Source organism: Parasteatoda tepidariorum, chromosome 9 (assembly GCF_982258835.1).
Source record: "Parasteatoda tepidariorum strain Cologne lab strain chromosome 9, Ptep-v5.0, whole genome shotgun sequence".
In the NCBI taxonomy this organism is placed as follows: Eukaryota; Metazoa; Arthropoda; class Arachnida; order Araneae; family Theridiidae; genus Parasteatoda; species Parasteatoda tepidariorum.
Window position 1 is genome coordinate 84,055,610 of NC_141763.1, and position 23,096 is coordinate 84,078,705.

At 31.8% G+C, this 23,096-nt stretch overlaps 1 protein-coding gene across 1 annotated transcript in view; it reads left to right on the forward strand.

Annotated features, from left to right (window-relative positions):
- LOC107441163 (excitatory amino acid transporter 3) overlaps positions 1-23,096 on the forward strand; it is a 48,570-nt gene that overhangs the window by 17,172 nt on the left and 8,302 nt on the right. Inside the window, exons 4-7 of the mRNA XM_016054315.5 lie at positions 6,482-6,524; positions 7,607-7,721; positions 8,385-8,511; positions 8,968-9,201. Of these exons, the coding sequence (XP_015909801.1) occupies positions 6,482-6,524; positions 7,607-7,721; positions 8,385-8,511; positions 8,968-9,201 (519 nt within the window). The remainder of the gene's footprint in view (positions 1-6,481; positions 6,525-7,606; positions 7,722-8,384; positions 8,512-8,967; positions 9,202-23,096) is intronic.

Below are 23,096 nucleotides of genomic sequence, written 5' to 3' on the forward strand. Positions count from 1 at the left end.
GGAGATAATTTAACGTAAAAGGTTCTTATTATTTTATTTGAAAATAGTGAAATAAAATTTGATTTGCAAGGTACACAAATTTTTACATCATTTTAAATAATATAATTTCATATGTCAAAATATAGAATTTGAATTAAATCGGTAGAAATTTTCCTGTTAAAAAGAATTTTAAATAAATTATTTTTTAAAAATTCTATTTCTCCCGAACTTTTCGACCAATTTTGTTCCTTTTTTGTATTTTGCAAAATAAAATTTCATTTTTTAAAGTAGTTTAAAATTTGTATACCTTAAAATTCAAATTTTTTTCCGAGTTTTTTTGGATAAAATTATGAAAAATAATACAGATTATTATTAAAATTTGTTTTATGTGAGGATAATCGAATTTTGTAATTAAGTACAAAAATTTAAATAAATAAAAAAGTCTCCAGATATGGTGAAATACGCAAAAAATAAATTAACTATAAGGTGTTCAAATTTTGAACCGTTTTCCTGACCAAACTATTGGGGCCATATTTTCCAATTTGCTGCTATTTTGAGCCTTGTTGGTTCAGGGGATAGAGCGTTCGCCTCTTAATGGGGTGATAATTAGGCTCGAATATCAGCGATGGCTGTTTGATACGAATTCCGCACCCGGCTCTCACCAACTACAGTGCTGAAGTAAATAATATCCTAAGTGGTAGACAGATCATGGCTGAGTCACCTTGAACTAACCGTCGGAGATTTTCGGGTTTTCCTCTGCATGTAACGTAAATGCGGGTTTGTTCCTTAAAAATGTCCTTCACGAACGCAAAATTTCTCCCGATACTTGATTTTAGAGTTCTCTTGCCCTCAGGATTGGGTTCAAAACTAAAAGACTACGAAGTTGAGCTTTGGTAGCTGTAAACTCAAAATTGAGTCAGCTGTTCAACGACAGTTATAAAATAGAAAAAAATAAAAATTGGAGATTAGGATTCATAATTCGAAAAAAAATATTTGTTTATTCAGAAAAAGTATGTTTTTGTATCATATTCAATGATTTAAAATATTATGACAGTCATTATATTACTTGAAAGTTCTTTCATTAGAAGTTATTCAGGGTGTTTGCTTGAGTGCTTGTGCTTAGATGAAAAAAGTCCTCTAAACTTAACTATTGCACGAACTTTAGGGACGCAGGCTAGAGGGATAGAGGCCGTTGTATTGTTGCACATTGCAAGAAGCAATGAAAGCATTTACAATGGTAAATTAAATTATAATACAGATTTTTAACTTTTTTAATGTCATTTTTCTAGTGTTTAGAATAGATATTTTGAATACGATTTTGATCATATTGCTTCAATCATATTGTTTACCTCTTAACCTGGAAATGATTTGGTCGATATGACTTTCTTTGAAACTAGTCTCGCGAGCTCTATCGACATCTGTTACGAGTATTTTTTAATTACAGTTCACTGTATTTATATTCAGTAGTCACTGTTCTGAGGCAAGATTTTGATTTCTTGTCAACAAATAAAGTCTAAAATAGTAAAATTGCTCTTTCGGGATAGGTTTAGCACTGCAGAAAAGGAGATAATAAGATTCTACTCTAATTGTAGAAAGCATATAGAAAGCAACACGTTTTTTTTTTTTTTTTTTTTTTTTCAGAGCACGGCGAAATGGCAATAATGTAGCCCAAATGGTTTCAGCTCCACACTATGGTATAAAGCTTAACTACTGGTTAGATTGATAAGTTTATCAATTTCTTTCACTATTTTTAATTGAATTTATGAAGTTCGTTTGATTATTTCTATTATTTTAGTTTTATAAAAATTCTAGATTTTAGTTCGTTAAGAAAGTCATGTTAACATTTTGCAAAATCATGGTAATTTAATTGAAATACTTTACTTTCTCCATACTCTTTCGTTCTTAAACTTATTTTAAAGTTCAATAAAATAGATATTTGCACTGCATGTACCATTCATCTGTTTAAACTATTAGAAAAGTGATTCATAAATTCGAAAAAGCGTTACTTAATGTGTATTTTTCCTTCTTTCTGTTTATCATATGACAAAATGAAATAAACAGGTGTAAATAAAATAAATGATAGTAGCGCTTTTTACGAATAATCTAACTAAAATCTCAGAAAAGGGGTTTTGAATTAAATAGAAAAGTTTGCATCTTTACAAATGCGCAGCGTGAAAAAAAAATTCAAAATGCTAGCTGAAATTCTTACAATCCAGTATTGATTCAAAAACTTTCATTGAAATAAAACAACTTTAAAAGTATAAATCAGTGTTCGTTCGTGTTATATAATATATTCGCACAGAAGTAAACATAAATATGATAGACACTTAGATATGCCATCGTAATTTTAAAAAAAAATTCTGAATCACATGGTGAATTAAAAACGTAATCGACTTAATTTGTTTTAACTAATGCATTTTTTATATCATTATTGAATTTTTTACTAATATATTTTTTATACATAATATAAAATTAGGTGTTGCAGTGCTCATTACTAATTTAAATTGAAATAATATATATTTTTAATGAATCCCTTTCTTCTATTTCCCATTTATATTATATTATAGTATTATAAAAATAATGAAGCAAGGACAGGATTTTAAGTTTTCCAGGAAATTCGGAAAAAGTTGGTGCTGCCATCTACTTAATACAAGACTAACTAAAATATCTTCCATAGACTCGAAATAACTTTTCTCTAATTTAAATTTTTTTTTTCGCCTCTTATCTAAAGAAAAAAGAGGAAAATAGAAAAATGTGCCATTTGCACCTAAAAATATACTATACTGATAATTTAAAAAATACTTCAGTCAAAAGTCAAAATGAATGTCTGCAGCGTTTCATGATTTAATAACGACTACATAATAAGACGTTTGATTAGATGTGTAAACGTATATGTACTTAGTTTCAACATCCTATGGCATTTGGAATTCCGTTTTTTTTTTTCAGATTTTTTTAAAAAACATTATGATTTGTTTTGTTTTTTCACTTCCATAATTAAATATGAACTAAAAACAAGCATATAAATATAAACTTGACAATTTTATTTGAGAATTATCCCAAATGTGTTTGAATTATGAATAAAATAGATTAAGTTTGAAACAAATGTAAATAACTAGCTATTATTTTTTTTGTTATTTATTACTTGTTAAAAAAAAAGAATTGTGTCTACAGTGCAAACATAAAGGAAAAATACGAATATGAAAAATTGCCACTTATGATTAGAAAATTTTGAATATATACATACATTCTTCAATCGACACTACTGCTGAACTAAAACATATTCCACTCGGCTATGTTCTAATTATAGTGTTTGTAATTAAAATAGGTGTTTGAAGATTATTTAAGCTCCCACTCCCTACCCTCCACTTTCCACAAATTTTAAATTACCCTCCTAGGCTATTTTATGTGTTCATTTACCACAGTAATTCTCACAGAAAAATTTGAAGCCTTTGAAGAATAAGAAAGGTAAAGTAAGAGACAATCTCCGAGTATTATTTTTTTTCAAAGAAAAGCAAGCTAAAAAAGAATAATAATAATAATATTTGATAAAAAAAACTTGAAAGATTGTTTTTTTAATACTTCAAATGAGAGAAAATAAACATTTAAAGGTGTTTTTTTTTTACTGAAAGATATTTATTTTTTTAAGAAAAATAATAGTAAAATTTAAAATCACTAAAAATCTCATAAGTATGCAACCCCCTCCCCTCCAAATAAAAGATGTTAATATCTCTGAAGTCGAATATCATGCGAATTTTAACTACATAACTAGGCGGCATTGGAAAACTTTTACTAAGATGAAGGAATGAAATTAAAAATTAAAGTAATATAATGAATCAATAGCTAAATTAATCTGAAATGAACTTTTCATTAAAACCAGTGTTTAAAGAAACAACCTTTTCATGAAAAAATAAAATAAAAGAACAGTATCCTTAAGGTATGGTGGCTTATTTATGAAAAATGCGCAAGGAGGGCGCATTCATCTAAGGGTAGAGTGGACAGGCTGCCCCTCTAAAAACGCTTCCGGAGAGCTTTTCCCGGAGAATATTAAAAGTTAAAAATATTGACAAATCTTCATTTTTAATGCAATCTTTTTTTAAAAGAAATCTCCGGTTGGTAGATTATTATCACGCGACACAATTAGTGTAATTATTGAAATTCAAAAGAAAATTATGGAGCTGCTTATGTATCCAAAAAAGCTTATTGAATAGCATGAAGAGCGTGAAGTTCCTTTTTAAACTTTAAATTAATCCTTGCACTTTAAAAAAAATATATATAATTTTATTTTAATAAATGACTTTGAATTCGCTGAATGGCTCAAAACAAATTGGACATAAATTTATATAATTGCTTAAGTAATGTTTTTTTTTCTTGATTTTTTTCGGGTTCTTTTCCGTGCTTTTTTCCAGAGCTTCCTTTCGATGCTCTTTTTTCCAGTAAATATTTGCTATTGTGGATACTTTCAAAATGGGCACAACACTGAAGTATCGCTAAAGAATATAGAGGAATATAGAAGATGTAGAATATACTCTCTTCCATATTCCTTAGATTAAGGATGTATTTTCCATACGTATGGCTTTTATGTGTGCTGCATTTTGAACTAAATATTTCTTTACAGCATATATACACTATCTAGCCATTAATGACCGGACACCCCTTGAACGGCAGGTGGACTCGTCCTGGTGGAATAAATACGGAACCTGTGTTGGGGGAAAGACCACTCGCAAGCAGGCGACGGCCATACGAGCGTTAACAGTGAAAATGAGTGGACGACGAGAGCTGAATGAGGCGGAAAGGGGCATGATCATAGGCGCCCACCGATTTGGTCATTCCAAACGTGCCATCTCCGACAAGTTTCAGATACATAGGTCAACAGTTGGTAGACGTCGTGTTGAAATGGGAACGAGAGGGAGTGAAAAACCGCAGTCCCGACCCGGCAAGCCCAAAATAATGTCCGACAGGGATCGACGATCTCTTCCACGTGTAGTGAAGGCAAACCAACAAATGTCGTTGGACTCTGTCGCTACCAACTTCCGGGCTATATCTGGCAGTGTTGCCAGTGCACGTACCATTCGTCGGGAGCTGATTGCACAAGGATTCCGTGGACGAGCAGCAGCACATAAGCCAAACATCTCTCCATCAAACGCCCGCCACCGATTTCAGTGGTGCAGAGCACGTCGCCAGTGGACAGAAGAGCAATGGAAAAGCGTTATGTGGAGTGATGAGTCATGCTACATGTTGTGGCACTCTGATGGACGAGTGTGAACCTGGCGAATGCCCGGAAAATGGTACCTACCGTTGTGCATTGTCCCCATTGTGAAGTTCGGCGGTGGAGGAATTATGGTTTGGTCCTGTTTCTCATGGTTTTGCCTTGGAGCCTTGGTGTTAGTGCGTGGAACCCTGAACGCAGAAGGGTATAGAGACATCCTGGACAATTCGGCTCTTCCCACCCTGTTGCAACAGTTCGGTAATGGCCCGTTTGTGTTTCAACACGATAACACTGCCATTCATAAAGCACATGCCATCACGGACTGGTTTGATGAAATGGAGGTGCAAGAGCTTGACTGGCCATCCCAAAGTCCCGACATCAATCCAATTGAGCATCTCTGGGATGAGTTGGAGCGCTGGTTGAGGGCCAGACCACAATGCCTCAAAACCACCACTCAACTCTTCGCCATGTTACAGGAGGAATAGCGGGCAATACCTGCCGCCGTGTATCAACACCTAGTGGATAGCCTTCCTAGAAGGGTTAAAGCTGTGGTTTAGGCACGTGGCGGCCCTACGCCCTACTGACTTGATACTAGCACCTCATGTATCCGAAATGAGGGATGTCCGGTCATTAATGGCCAGATAGTGTATGTTGTGACTCAATTTGACTGCCTTCTTAGTTAGTGATATGTTTATTCAATGTAACAAACAGCATAAATGAAATATAAATGATTGAAGAAGTATATCTAAAAAAAAATTTAAAAAAACGGTGGGAATTAGAAGCAAATGGTTTGCATAATTTAAATCAGCACCTTTTACTTACCTTAAAAAATTTATCTGATACATAGATATCCACAATGCATCTGTTTTTAAAGTTTTCGCAACACCTAAAAAATATAACATGCTTATCCGATCTTTATTCATATCTTTGAATTATTTCAAAACTGTTGGACCGAAATCATTTGAAAACAAGTGTTATTATTCATTACTTTTACTACTTTAACTATCTAGGGAAATTACCTGGCTTTCACTGAAAAAGTTGATTGCTTTGTTGGTACTGTTAGCTTCAAGTACATAACATTAATTTATTCATTTAACTTAGCATTTTTTTTTCTGAGAGAAAAATACTTTTAAAAATTTTCATGATGTGGCTATTTTATTTAAATTTGATTCTCAATTATTTAAATTTTTTATCATCTTCATTAGGGATTTTCTAACTTTCCATTGAAAATGAATAAACATTTTAAAGTGCAATTCATATTTCCCAATTTACTATTGTTATTTTTTTAAATTACAGGAATGCAATACCAAGCAATATTATCGAAGCCACTTTTACAAAGGTAATGTATAAAAAAATCTGATGTATATCTGTAAGAGCGAAATAAACTCAAGCATTTTATTATTTTTTTTAAATTTATGAATAACTTATTCAATTTTTATTTATATAAAAATAGAAAGAAAACACGCATGAAACTCATTAGGTATATATTTATAAAATATTTCATATTTCAAACTGTGTATGTTTGTGTACAAATTTTTGCAACAAATAAAGGGAAAAGAATTTATGTAATTGAAGCTTTTGCTTATGAAGTAAAATCTAGACTATCTTATTGAGCAATATTTGCTTTCCTTCTAATTTAATTCGTATTCTATTCATTATTGTTCTTTTCGTCTCTTATTCTGCCTAACGATTCATGCAATACTCTGTCTCAAAATATTTTGTCGAAGCGAATATTCTGTATTCTGTGTCCTATAAAATTTAATGCGTGTAATTTCTATCCCACGGTATTTTGTCCGTGTGTCCTGCCTCGTGATATTTTGTTCATGCAAGACTCCGTCTCACAATATTTTGTTCTCGAGATATTTCGAGTATTTATTATGTTTCATCATCCCAAGAATCTGCCTCACAATATTTTGTTCATGAGGTATTTTGTGTTTTATTATTATGTTTCGTCATCATTAAGTTCTGTCTCAAATATTATTTTTTTCATTAGATTTTTTAGTTTTATTATATTTTTTCACCATGAGATTCTGCCTCACAATATTTTAGCCACGAGATAATTCGTGTTTTAATAAGGTTCGTCATTTAGAGATTCAGCCTAACTATATTTTGTTCATGCGATATTTCGAGTTTTATTATGTTTCGTGAGATTTTGTATATATATAATACAATATTTTCTATTCCACAATGTTTTCTATTTGCTAGTATTTGCTTCATGATAATTCGTCCACGGATCACTGAATGCCCTTCTCTTAAATTTTTGGCGTGGTGGTTGGATAACCAATTTATTGTGTCAATTCTATTCTTCAACTAGTCGGGAGATTCTCCAAATCCCGGCCAAAGCATTAATCTTACATTTGACCTATTAAGATATAGAGTGATTTCAGAATATGAAAAGATTTTTTGTTTATGTTTGTGTAGGAGTATACTCATGTGGAAATATTAAACTCAACTGATGATCAAGAAGGAAGAGGTTCCAACTCAAATGTCATTTACAAGAAGAGTATTCAAAGACGAAATGGTGTCAACTTTATGGGTAGGTAGGAGAAATTAACGAACGACTTTTCATCCAGAGACAATGTTATTAAAATGATAGTTTTTTAATGGGTAGCTCAATGACTTATTGAATGATTTTTTTACTTAACTAATACCTTAATACTTGAGCCAGATAAGTATCAAAAAACGGCTATGAGGTTTTGAAGAGTCGACCTCAAACTAGTTCAGCCAACAGAGTTCCCAAAACATTGTGAAACTATATGAAAAAGACGTTAAATATTATTTTTTAAAAGAAGAATGTAGCATTTTTGCCAGTAAATTTTAACTAATCATTCTCGTGAAGTTGTTAAAAATTTATTCCTATACTTCTTTATTTTTAAATAGCAGCAAATAATGTAAAATAAAAGAGCAATATTTTGATGAAAACTAATCCCAAATGAATGAATCTATGTTATGATGTTTGTAGAGATTAATTACTGATTTACTACAATTGGAATCATTACATATAACATTCTAGTCTTAGAATTTGCTATTTAATTTTTTTTTTAATTAATCTTGTTCATTTATTTATTTGTAGTAATTTCGTTATTGATGTTTTGTTAGCAGCTTTTAAAAAGTTTATTTTTTACTTTTTCAAAAAAAAAAAATATGCATTTATTATGATTGAAAACTGCAAAATGATGATTATGAACTATCTTTCAAGGTTTGTTATGCTTTAGCATTTTGTTTGGCTGTGCTCTGGCATCGCTTGGCGATAAAGGAGAGGCATTGCATCAAGTGATCGAACAACTCAACGCAATTGTCATGAAGATCATGCTATATTTCTTGAAGTAAGTAAGTTACATAAAATCTTCTTGCTTTTAGCTCCTGACCTAAGATATTCAGAGAAAGTGCTGCCGTTAAAAAGAAGGATTGGAAAAAAAATAATTACTGAAATATTTATTACTGAGCAATGGCCAGTAACCTTAAGTAAAATTGATAATAGTTGGATTCACTAAAGTAATGACCCTCCAGGGGTGTATTGGCCTCTATCAGGTCATGTAAGTTTTTAAGGTTAGGAGCAATTGGGATCTTATAAAATTCTGAATCTTTGCCCGGTATTTCCTACATTGATGTTCTTTAATGGTAGATTTTACACGCGTTCAAAAAGAGTGCAGCACTTTCTTGAAACTTCGCTTGTGACAGAGAACAGACTCAAGTCCAAAATCTTAGCTTAACCAAAAATAGTTTTGCCTCGATAATTTGTAAGAGATAGTCTCCTATCATATACCCATTTAACATTTCAGACTTTTGCCCATCGGAATGTTTTTCTGGATGTTCAGAGAAGGGTTGGTGAGTGTTGCACCCGTTCAACTGTTGGAGTACATGGGCGTATTCCTGGCGACCGCCATGGGAATCATTTTATTTCACCAATTCATCCTTCTTCCGGGATTGTACTTGATTATAGTGAGAAAAAATCCAATTCCTTATCACCTGAATCTCCTTCCAGCCATCTTAACTGCTTTTGGTACAGCATCTAGGTAAGAAACAACTCATTTATTTCGAACTCTATCAAAAAGTTTTTATACAATTGTTAAATCTGAAATTTTTGCCATGCATAAAAGAAGTTGCATACTATCCTGGCTTAATTTTAAAAAAAAATTCTTCTAAATTTGTCTTTCATTTGTTAAAAATATTAACCGTTATTTTTGAAAGACGAATTAAGTTCGTTTAAAAACAAAAAAGTCGTTTATTTATTTACTTATTTATTTGCAATTTTGATAATCATTGTTGCTTTGAAATCTTTTATCAAATTATGTACCGTAAACCGGGGCGAGTCTACCCATTTTAGTTTTATTTAATTTTCACTATTTTAAATTGCAAATAAAAAAAATTTTACCGACGGAGGACTTAGTTCAGACTCTAAGGAAGATGGCGATGTAGTAGTTTGATTCGTTTTTATTTATTTGGTGTCTTTTTAACCGACCTGTTCAAACGTCTATTGAGAGATTTGTATTGAAAATCAGCAAACTTTTAGTTGGTGCTCCGTAAGTATATTATTATTATTACTATTTTCACTTTGGTTAAGTAATAAGCTTATCTAAGACTAAGATTACATTACTGTTATATGAAAAAACAAACAAAAAGAATGTAAGTTTTGCTGTTGTAAACAAAAAGCTAGAATTCGCGGGGCGAGTCTACCCATTCGTATTTAGTTTTAATAAAGCATAATAATATAATTTAGAACTTTGTTTATATTAAAATTAAGTCATTTTAAATGAATTTGAGCATATTATTTTAATTCTGCATTGATGAATTTATCATTAATAAGAAAATTTATAGGTTAAATATAAATGTAAATATAAAATATGTTTATTTTACCTATTTTTTAAATTTTTATATTACAAAATTAACTTTTTTTATTTAATGCAAGTTAAATAAATTATTATTACCTCCCAAAAGAATGGGAAAAGGATTTTTCATGATTCCCAATGTTTGAATTTCGATTTTGTTAATAATCTTTAATTATTATTATTTATTAATTATTTAATAGTAAATTTATATTAATTTTAATTTATTTTTATCAACAATAATCAGAAAAAAATGTTATTTCATAATGATGATTATAAAAACAAAACTGTGATCAAAATGTGATAATCGATCAAATACTCAATTTGTGTTATTTTATGAATAAAAAAATGGAATATATAATAAAGTTATGAATTTTACTTCATAAATATCCTATATAGTAACTAAAATAACAATTTAATAGTAAAATTTGATTATTTACAATGTTAACATTCATTTTAGTAGAATGGGTAGACTCGCCCCATACGAGAGATTTGTCAGCGGTTCTATAAAAATATACAGTAACAGCGTAATCTATATATATATAAAAGTGAATGTGTGTCTGTCCTCTATAGACTCCTAAACCATCCGACAGAAAGCTATGAAACTTGGCATACAGATAGTTCAAAGGACGAGGAAGGTTTCTGTCGACATTAGAACATTCTGCGACAAACCGTTCCAGCGATATCAGCGAAAGTCGAAATGGAATTTTCTGATTGGTTAAAAGCTAGCCATTGTTTTAAATTTGGGGATATTCTCTCTGACCCAAAAGATAACTATTGTACTACTCAAGACAGCCCCCCCCCCTATTTTAATTGATAGGCTTCGGCGCGCAAGAGCACGTAGTGAGATTAGCATTGGCGTATTTTAGTACCTTCGAAGTATGCTAAAATTCTTGAAGTCTAGAAACTCGCCAATTCTCTCAAAAGAAGTTGCATACTAGTATATTAGAAGTATTTTAAATTAAGCTATGCACTAGGTATTTTTCATGTTATTACTGAAATTAACTTTTTATGGACTTCGTTTTAAAGGAATGTATCGCCGTAATTCAGTATTTGTTTGGGTTCTGAAAGTATTAATACAAAAAAGTCACTAAAATTGAATTGAAATGGAAGAAATGTGAAAGAAGCTAAGAATGTTTTTTTTTCTGTGGTGTTAGCATATAAGCACACATTTATTTGCGAGAATTAACTTTTATCAATCTGAATTTTTCAAAACATTCATTAACGACAAATAAAATAGTAACGAAAAATTAAATTAAATACCAAAAATTGCTATATATATATGGGTCATTCTCACGAAAACTGTCATTTTTCAGTTCATAAATTCCCAAAAAAGTAAAGTGAATAAAAAGCTCTGAAACTTTTTATATTAATAGAAATATGTAATGGCATTATAAAAAAAAGTATATATCCTATAAATTATACTTAATATTTAAATAAATTAATTAATTTCACTGTTTAAAAAGTGAGGGAATGATATTTTATTTTAATATCTACATGTTTTCCTCTAAGTTACAGCTACCTCAAGATTGAAAATGATAACATACTAAGTATATCTAATATTTATTATAATTTAGTTTTATATTTTTAATGTTTTTTACAGGTTTGGGAAATAAAATTGGCTGGCACGATTGAACAGAAAAAAATTTAATAATAAACTCATCTTGAATCATTCCCTCACTTCAGCGTCATTCTCTCACTTCAGCATCATTCCCTCACTTTATACACTAGTGAGGGAATGACAAATTTAATAAAATTTAAAAATAACAGTTAGGCCTAATTAATTTCGGAAATCAATCACATACAATTATATTCATACAAGAAAGCAACATATAATTATCCACTTTCTCGATGAAGTTGTATTTTATTTTACTCTAAAAAACGACGTGAGGGAATGACAAATGTAAAAAATTTTACCTGGTTTTATTCATTCAAATTTATCCACAGCAAAGCTTTTTTAAGTTGAAAAATTAGTAGACTTAAATTAGAAAAGAAAGCAGTCATTAAAAATTCTGAATTTTATTCTTGTTTTGTAAAATCATAACATTTTGTAAATATTAAATATTAACGAAAACAATAAATAAATTTTTAAACGAATTGCAATAAATAAATTTTTAAAATTAATCGCTCAGAAAAGAATGCAGTCTTTAAAAATTCCGAATTTCATTCTTCTTGTTTTGTAAAATCATAACATTTTGCAAATAATAAATATCAACGAATCGAAATGGCACCAATCAGAGATAAACGCATCATGTCTATCAACCGCTATGAAAAGAAAGATAATGCGATGGATTAGCGTCAACTCCAAACCTGTGATTGTAAAGTGAGGGGGGGGGGAATTTTGAGCGAGGGACTTTGGGCCAGAAAGGATTCTCCCTTTAAATTTTGCTATAAACGATTCAATTTTCAAATATCTTGAAGATAACAACAGTGATATTTTCTATCTTATAACTCTATTCATTTAGAAAAGTAAATTAAAGTAAATTGCTACTTTAATTTTTAATTCGCGCGTTTCTTTATGCCAGGTGAGCACAAGCAAGTAAAATCAACGAGAATAGATTTCTTAATTGTTGGTCGTATCACGGATTCAGTACTGTGAAAACTGTTTAATAAATATAAAGACAAAAGCAAATTTCATTCAAATTGCACGTTTTCAGAAATATTTATATTTAGTACGTAATTTTAGGTTAGCACAATTAAATAAAGTTTTCGAAGATTTCAGTGCTGTGACAGTTGTCACTTGAAAACTATTAGTTTGTTTGTTTATTTATGCAAAGTTTTCGAATTCATCCATTTTATTTCTTTCATTTATAAAATTGATTTTTGTTTTAAATCTTATAATTTTCATATTTCTTATTCATCTCATTTTTATTGCTCTTTTTATTATTTAAAATATGTATGTGATATTTCGATTTAGCAAATTTGCGACCACTGTCAACTTTTACATTTCTTTTTCTTTGTCAGAAAGAATATTTGCAAAAATATGCAGCCTAAGCAAATCGCTCTTAGTCGATCGACATCTCAAGCGCGCAAAAAGAGAACTACCCGTGTTTCAGAAACATCGGAGAAACGGGAAAAAAGACTTGAAACTAATCGAGAACAGAATGCTTTTGCCCGTTCCTTAGAAACGTCTGAGCAACAGGAAAGAAGACTGTCAACAAATCAACTACGAACTACACAAGCCCGTTCGTCGGAAACATCAGAGCAACGGGAAGAAAGAATGAAAACCGACCGAGAGCGCATTTCGCTATTCAGACGCTGCCAATACTCTGATTTGAATTTCAGTGCATTTCACTATGATCCGACAACAAACTATAGTCTTCCCCCAAGTGTCATCATTGGAGAAATAGATCAATTATGTATGTTTTGTAATGCTCTCCAATTTAAAAATGAAACAGCTGGAATTTGCTGTTCTAGAGGCATACTGAAACTACAAGATTTTACGTCGCCTGCCGAGACATTATCAACCTTCGTATCAGGTCAAACAAACCAATCGAAACATTTTTTGGCGCATATACGCCGGTACAATTCGTGTTTCTAAATGACTTTATTCGGTGCTACACGTATCGTGAACGAGAATTACATCCCAACATTCAAAGTGCAAGGCCAAATTTATCATCGTGCAGGATCACTTCTTTCAATGCCTAACGCAGATCATAAATTTCTACAAATTTATTTCATGGATAACACAAATGATCAAGTCAATCAACGTTGCCAGGTAAACAATGGCACTAAACGAAAAATTGTTACCGTATTACAAAAATTTTTCGATCAACATAATCAGTTAATTAGGCTGTTCACAATTGCCCTTGACTAAATGTCATCCGATATTTACAAAGTTGTTATTAGAGCTGAAAAAACACCTGTAGGCCACCACAAAGGAAAATACAATGCGCCAACATTGGATGAAGTGGCTATTGTTATAGTTGGCGAAGAATTTACCTCCCGCGATACAGTTCTTCATCGCAGAAATCGTGACGTTCAAAGAGTTCTCAGAAACTTATCGATCATATGATGCATTGCAATATCCTATTTTATTTTGGTGCGGAGAGGAGGGATATTATTTTAACATAAAATTAAGAAGTCCGCAAACAGGCGAGAAAACCAATAAGAAAGCAAGTGCAATAAGTTTTTATGCATATAGATCAATGATTGCCAAAACGCTGATAATCATACTTTAAAATGTCGACAATTAGTTCATTAATACATTATCGATATGTATGCGAAAATTGAAACTGAACGCCTACTGTATATTAAATTAAATCAAACCAAATTACGTTCAGAAGAATGCATTCATTTACGGGATGCAATAATTAATGATGGTAACGTTAGTCCTAATGATGTGGGGAAAATGATTATATTGCCGACTACATTTGCAGGGAGAAAAACTTGGACTCCCTGCAAATGTAGTATTCACATACATGTCTGAGTATTCATACATGTGCCTTGGACTCCAAGGCACATGTATGAATACTCACAGGATGCAATGACATGTGTTCTCGCATATGGGCTCCTAGATTTATTTATTACATTTACGTGCAATTCTGCTTGGGCTGAAATTAGAGATATTTTGTTACCAGGACAATCATCATCGGATCGTCATGATATTACAGCACGTGTGTTCAAACAAAAATGATAATCTTTACTTGATTTCATTGTGAAGCGTCATGTTTTTAGAGAGACACGGTGTTGGGTGTACTCTATTGAATGGCAAAAACGAGGATTGCCACAGGCACACATTCTGATTTGGCTTATTGAAAAAAAAACCACCATGCCAAACTGATCAGATATCAGAAGAAATTCTTGATGTCACCATAGATCCAGTCTTATTACAGATCATTGTCCAAAATATGTTTCATGCTCCGTGTGCATCACCATACATGTCTGTTTGAAAATGAACTAATGATATCCTAGAGAATTAACTGCTGAGACTATCACTGGTTTTTTTCACCATTAAATAAAATTTGCATTTCAAATCATAATCGCAAATGTCATTTACACACTTAAATACAAAATTCAAATTCAAATTGAAAGCGTTGCAACGCACTTAGGGTACAGCTAGTCTATATATATAAAAGTAAATGTGTGTCTGTCTGTCCTCTATAGACTCCTAAACCATCCGACAGAAAGCTATGAAACTTGGCATACAGATAGTTCAAAGGACGAGGAAGGTTTCTGTCGACATTAGAACATTCTGCGACAAACCGTTCCAGCGATATCAGCGAAAGTCGAAATGGAATTTTCTGATTGGTTAAAAGCTAGCCATTGTTTTAAATTTTGCTTTAAACGATTCAGTTTTCAAATATCTTGAAGATAACAACAGTGATATTTTCCATCTTATAACTCTATTCATTTAGAAAAGTAAATTAAAGTAAATTGCATATACTTTAATTTTTAATTCGCGCGTTTCTTTGTGTTAGGTGAGCACAAGCAAGTAAAATCAACCTGAATAGATTTCTTAATTGTTGGTCGTATCACGGATTCAGTACTGTGAAAACTGTTTAATAAATATAAAGACAAAAGCAAATTTCATTCAAATTGCACGTTTTCAGAAATATTTATATTTAGTACGTAATTTTAGGTTAGCACAATTAAATAAAGTTTTCGAAGATTTCAGTGCTGTGACAGTTGTCACTTGAAAACTATTAGTTTGTTTGTTTATTTATGCAAAGTTTTCGAATTCATCCATTTTATTTCTTTCATTTATAAAATTGATTTTTGTTTTAAATCTTATAATTTTCATATTTCTTATTCATCTCATTTTTATTGCTCTTTTTATTATTTAAAATATGTATGTGATATTTCGATTTAGCAAATTTGCGACCACTGTCAACTTTTACATTTCTTTTTCTTTGTCAGAAAGAATATTTGCAAAAATATGCAGCCTAAGCAAATCGCTCTTAGTCGATCGACATCTCAAGCGCGCAAAAAGAGAACTACCCGTGTTTCAGAAACATCGGAGAAACGGGAAAAAAGACTTGAAACTAATCGAGAACAGAATGCTTTTGTCCGTTCCTTAGAAACGTCTGAGCAGCAAGAAAGAAGACTGTCAACAAATCAACTACGCACTACGCAAGCCCGTTCGTCGGAAACATCAGAGCAACATGAAGCAAGAATGAAAACTGATCGAGAACGCACAACTCAAGTCCGTTCGTCAGAAGCATCATAGCAACGGGAAGCAAGAATGAAAACCGATCGAGAACGCATTTCGCTATTCAGACGCTGCCAATACTCTGATTTGAATCTCAGTGGATTTCACTATGATCCGACAACAAACTATAGTCTTCCCCCAAGTGTCATCATTGGAGAAATAGATCAATTATGTATGTTTTGTAATGCTCTCCAATTTAAAAATGAAACAGCTGGAATTTGCTGTTCTAGAGGCATACTGAAACTACAAGATTTTACGTCGCCTGCCGAGACATTATCAACCTTCGTATCAGGTCAAACAAACCAATCGAAACATTTTTTGGCGCATATACGCCGGTACAATTCGTGTTTCTAAATTACTTTATTCGGTGCTACACGTATCGTGAACGAGAATTACATCCCAACATTCAAAGTGCAAGGACAAATTTATCATCGTGCAGGATCACTTCTTCCATTGCCTGGAGCAGATCATAAATTTCTACAGATTTATTTCATGGATAACACAAATGATCAAGTCAATCAACGTTGTCAGGTAAACAATGGCACTAAGCGAGAAATTAATACCGCATTACAAAAATTTTCGGTCAACATAATCAGTTAATTAGGCTGTTCAGAATTGCTCTTGACTTAATGCTATCCGATATTTACAAAGTTGTTATTAGAGCTGAAAAAACACCTGTAGGCCACCACAAAGGAAAATACAATGCGCCAACATTGGATGAAGTGGCTATTGTTATAGTTGGCGAAGAATTTACCTCCCGCGATACAGTTCTTCATCTCAAAAATGATGACGTTCAAAGAGTTCTCAGAAACGTATTGATCCTATGATGCATTGCAATATCCTATTTTATTTTGGCGAGGAGAGGAGGGAAATAATTTTAACATAAAATTGAGAAATTCGCAAACAGGCGAGAAAACCAATGAGAAAGCAAGTGCAATAAGTTTTTATGCGTATAGATTAATGATTGCCAAAACGCTGATAATCATATTTTAAAATGTCGACAATTATTTCATCAATACATTGTCGATATGTATGCGAAAATTTAAACTGAACGCCTACTGTATATTAAATTAAATCAAATGAAATTACGTTCATAAGAATACATTCATTTACGGGATGCAATAATTAATGATGGTAACGTTAATCCTAATGATGTGGGGAAAATGATTATATTGCCGACTATACTTGCAGGCTATATTCCAAGGCACATGTATGAATACTCACAGGATGCAATGACATATGTTCGCGCATATGGGCTCCCAGATTTATTTATTACATTTACATGCAATTCTGCTTTTGAAATTAAAGAGCTTCTGTTACCAGGACAATCGGATCGTCATGATATTACAGCACGTGTGTTAAAACAAAAATTTAAATCTTTACTTGATTTCATTGTGAAGCGTCATGTTTTTAGAGAGACAACGGTATTGGATGTACTCTATTGAATGGCAAAAAAGAGGATTGCCACAGACACACATTTTGATTTGGCTTATTGAAAAAATCCCACCATGCCAAACTGATCAGATATCAGCAGAAATTCCTGATGTCGCCATAGATCCGGTCTTATTTCAGATCATTGTCCAAAATATGTTTCATGGTCCGTGTGCATCACCATACATGTCTGTTTGAAAATGCACTAACGATATCCTAGAGAATTAACTACTGAGACTATCACTGGTTTTTTTTTCACCATTAAATAAAATTTGCATTTCAAATCATAATCGCAAATCTCATTTACACACTTAAATACAAAATTAAAATTCAAACTGAAAGCGTTGCAACGCACGCAGGGTACAGCTAGTTGTTAATATTTTCTAAAATCGATTTCACAGCTTTAAAAAGAGATAAATAGCGATTCCGAAACACCTATTAAAAGCCTTTTTTCTTTAATATTTACAAAAGTTTGACCACTTGAAAGTTGACAAACTGAAAAAATGGGTAGACTCGCCCCGGTTTACGGTAACATAAAATTAAATTATATAAAACATGACCTAATTTGATAAACCCTTGTTAATATTTGCACAATCATTAAAATACTATCCCATCGAAACCTCGGAGTTCTACCACTTTCCTAATGGATTTATTCCATTTTCAAAAGAAAAGCGGTACTTATATTTTGTCTTCCAATTGTAGCCATTGTGGTTAGCGTATTTAGCGTTGCACTTTTAAAAAAAATAAACTAAAAGTATTCCCTCTTCTAAAGAGGATACTAACGTTTATAAGCACTAACATTTTCCGTTCGCAACCCTTCCAGTCTAGTTTACGAACAATAAAAACATCGGCTCTGAAACCTTTGCAGCAGATTGTTTGTTAGCCAGTAACGTTGAATTGGTTTAAAAAAAATTGGCAAAAGTGGGGATTCGTTGGGAGAAGTGCTTTTTGAGTTTGTATTGAACCACCATCAGGTTTATTTCAACACCGTGTTTTTTATTTCTATTGGTACATATTGGTCAAAATTTATAATGTAGGGCCCGAGAAAATGACTTCAAATTAGCAGCCAGTAATTTAGCCAATATCAAAAGTATTAGCCACTTTCGAAATTCTTAGCCAAAGGCAAAGGAAATACAAACTTACTATAAATTGAGTTATTTTAAAAAATTCAAATCAAGAGTTAGTTTGCAATTAGGGAGGAGTAATTGAGCAAGGAATGAAAAAGAAATATGAATATGTTGGGGTGAATTTTTGATTACTTCTTAGTAGGACTGGGCGATATAAGAAATTTTATATCGTGATGCATCGTCAGTTTTGCATTGCGATATAGCGATGTATCACGATATAGTATTTTTGAATTTCATTTACTTATAAGGCACAGAAAGTCGGATTTCTATCAAAACTTCATACTCAGATTGATTTAAATCAATTTATGAATTTGAAGATATAGATATGTTTTGCTTAAGAAAGATATTAATGTTATATTTTTTAAAAGTGATCGCGCAAATAACGAAATATTTCCTGGTTTAAAAATAAATAATAATAATAAAAATAAAATTGAAATTTATCAAGATATTTACCTAACAATATAATAAGAAAATTTTAAAAATAAGTTCGTTAAAAATTATTTGTATACTTAAAACAAAGTGCTAAATAAATTGAAAAAAAATGCTTTTAAAACAACGCTATTTTTTATCATTATTATTTCACTTAAATAATTAAGTTAAATTGAATAATTAGCAAATTCTGAACGAAAAAACAAAGTAAGGTTTAATTTATTAAAAACAAAAACAAAGGAATTATGATATTCGATAATATATTTATCTGACAATATTGAAAGAAAATTAAAAAACATGGTCATACTCTTTAAAAAACAAAGTGCTAAATGATTTTTAAAAAAAAATATCGCAAACCTTACTAAATTTTTTTTGAATAAACAAAGTTGATTGACTTATGTCCAAATCCAAAAGAGGAAAAATAAGTTTCGTTATAATTTTATTTATAAAAATAAAAATAACTAAATATTTATAAATTTAAAATCAGTAATAAAAACCCATTAAATTATTAGAAGTTTTGTTCAAAAAGTTTTTAATAAATTAAAATAAAGTAAAAAATAGCCTAACAAATTTAATTACCTTGTAATGTAATTCTTTATGGGCACCTTAAATTAGATTTACGATTGTAATAAATTCAATAATGTAAAATAATTACTCAAACATATAATATCAAAATTAATTTTCACATTTAAAAATAAAAATAAAAGTTTTGTTTAAACAAAAAAAAAATTACCTACAGTGAACTCTCACTTATGCACCGGTGTAAGGGACCAAGAGAAAAAGGCGCATAAGTGAAAGAGGCGCATAAATGAAAATCTTCAAAATTCTAAAACGCAACGTAAATTGCAGTGACAATATGAATAAATATGTTTCTAAAGATTTAATGTTAATATTTATACTGTTTTGGTATTTACTATAATTATACAAAGAAAAAATTTAACATACCTTAAGACAATTTATTTTCTTACAAAATAATCTTAATACATGTTTGTATTTGTTTTTGCCGACGTTATTCAAAAACAGTTTTTTCCAGTTCATATAAATGGGATAAGGGGGAGCTTCAGAAGCAAAATTAAATTGTAAATAGTCAGGAATAGTGTCTAAAGCTTTCAATACTGCTGTGTGATTTAGCGGAACTTTATCATCTCGTCAGTATCATCCACCACGTTCTCATCATTCACAAGTTTTAATTAGATATAAATGAACAATTCTTCACTTAGTTTTATGGGAGGGTTGAAACATCACATGATAAATTTCTAAGAAAAGTACTTGACGTCATAATATGCTGCACAATAAGTTGTTCAAGTAATTCCCTCACTAAACAGATAACCTCCTTTTATGTACTCATAATGTCCATCTGACTGCAAATAAGTGATCGCGGTCTCTTTCAGCTTTCGTATTCCAGGTGTCTTAGTTTTCTCGAAAACAGCATGGGAGTGAAACTAACCTCTGGACAAGAGGAATGGTCATTTTCTAAAAGATGAATGAGCTTTCATTGTTGTTGGTGTAACAGATAAGACACCCTATTCAAAATTTTACAAAGAATGCCTTTCCATAAACAGCAAAAATGAAAAGGTCACAGGGGGAAGCAAATTCAATAGGATCTAACAGCATATATTTCTTTTTATCTGTAACAAGGATTGCTCATTTGCTTCATTTTTAATTTAAAACATTTTTTTTAAAGAAAAAGTATTTAAAGGATTAAAAAATTAAAATACTAGCCTAAAATTTCGGCGCATAAGTGAAAAATTTATTTTTAGAGCGACGCATAAACGAAGGATGTTTATCATTATTTTCCTATCTATTGTACTGGGACCTATAAAAATCGTCGTATAAATGAAAAAGGTGCATAAAAGAGGTGGTGCATAAGTGAGAGATCACTGTAATTAATTAAGAAACACTTTTTTATACATTCTTTTCAATAATAGATTACGTTCAGAACAAGGTAACGACAGCGATCACGAAGTCAGTCCCACTGAAAATAATTTACAAGAAACGATATCAAGTCGCGACAAAGAGAAAGAGAAAAACTATGAGGCGCGGAAACGAACATGCGAGATCACGATATATATTCTCAAAACTATGTTTCTGATTCTACCACTCATCAATCAAGGCCATTTCAACATAGCGAAACGAACATCGTCTTCCACAGCGCGAGTCGGTATCAGTTGCAAAAAGATACTTGCGCGTCTTATATCGATACATCGTTTTGCGCTCGTCGTCTTTAGTCTGCGGCTTAAAACAGATTTCTGATACATCAGAAATCCGATGCATCAGATTTCTGATGCATCGCCTGAAACGAAAGTTGCGGTATCGTCTTGCTGATATATGCGTTAAATCGATATGTTGCGATACATCGATTTATAACCCAGTCCTACTTTTTAGACTAGAGTAATAATGTAAGGATAAACCTGAAACAGCATTATGTTGTTGTCACGTTAATGTTATTGTCACGAGAAAAGATATTTTCTGAAAAAAATAACTGGATGGAAATATGCAACTTGGCTACCACTCAATTTGTCTTATTGACGCAAACTGTAGGAAGGAATTTCGTCACACGATATCACGTGATAAGTAAGCGAACGTATTAATCTGTATTTTACGGTAGTTTGTGTAATGCTTACATAATCTCTCTTGTTGCTCGAATGGCACTCGAAACGTCGGAACCAGTATCAGCAAAACGGCTGCTCTTGTGAAGTGTTCGAGAATAGCAGTTATTAAGTGTACAGAGACTGAACTACCAAGCAGAAAACCAGGTCTCAACGTCGAGCTTGTGGTCGTCACAGCTACTGAATACTCGAGCTGAAAGGAGACTTGCCAGAGTTGTCCAGTCCAACAGAAGAGCAACAGTGCATCAAATAGTAGGAAATCTTAATGAAGGTGTAACTGCGAACGTCTCAGAATGAACTATGCGCCGCACATTACACTGTATAGGCTATGGGAGCAGATGACCGGCTCGAAAGGCTCTACTGCCAGACTTGAACAAGAGCAGACGTCTCCAGTTTGCAAAGGAGAATAAGGATTGGACAGTAGATGACTGGAAAAAGGTCAGGTGGTCTGATGAATCGCGTTTTCAATTACATCGTGCAGACGGCAGGGTTCGGATATGGCGAAAACAGCTCAAAAGCATGGACCTCCATCTACAAAGCCACAACACTTCAAGATGGCGGAGACAATGTTATTGTTTGGGGGATCTTTTCTTGGCATTTCATGGGTCGTTTTATTCCGGGAAGGGTCGTTTTATTAATGGTGTACCCCGCCGGGGATGGATACTTTCAGCAAGACAATGCTCCTTGTCATACAGCTCATATTGTCATCAGATGGTTAAAAGAACATGTCGGTGACTTTACCTTGCTTCGTTGGCCCGCATAATTACCAGATCTCAATCCAGTTGAGAATTTGTGGGATGAGATCGAACAGGGGCATCAAACAGCTGGATCCAGGGCCATCCAATCTGGCGGAACTGAAAATTACAGCTTATCGGACATAGGGTCAAATTTCTCTTACCACTTACCAACATCTTATAGAATCTATGCCAAGACGAATTCGAACAGTATTAAAAGGTAGTCCAACAAGGTAGTTCAAATATATATACTACCCTACAATAATAGATGAGACACTTTCAGTTTTTGACATTTTTTTTTTTTGGAATTTCTCTTCTCAAGATATATTTAAAGGATTATTTTGTAACTTTAGAGGTGTTTAATTCATGCGATTTTTCATACTTAACAATAAGATTTAAAGCTTTCATTGGTTTAAAAGACCAGAAGATCGATAAAAAAATTTTTACCCTATCTAACATTTTCGCCTTACGTTTCTTTTTTTTCTTCTTTTTTTTTTTCTTTTTTTTTTCTATGACTTCCGCAAATATACGATATTGAACAAAATTTTGAAAAATTTAAAATCAATTGCAATATTGTTGATTTAAATGATTTAAAAAATTCTTT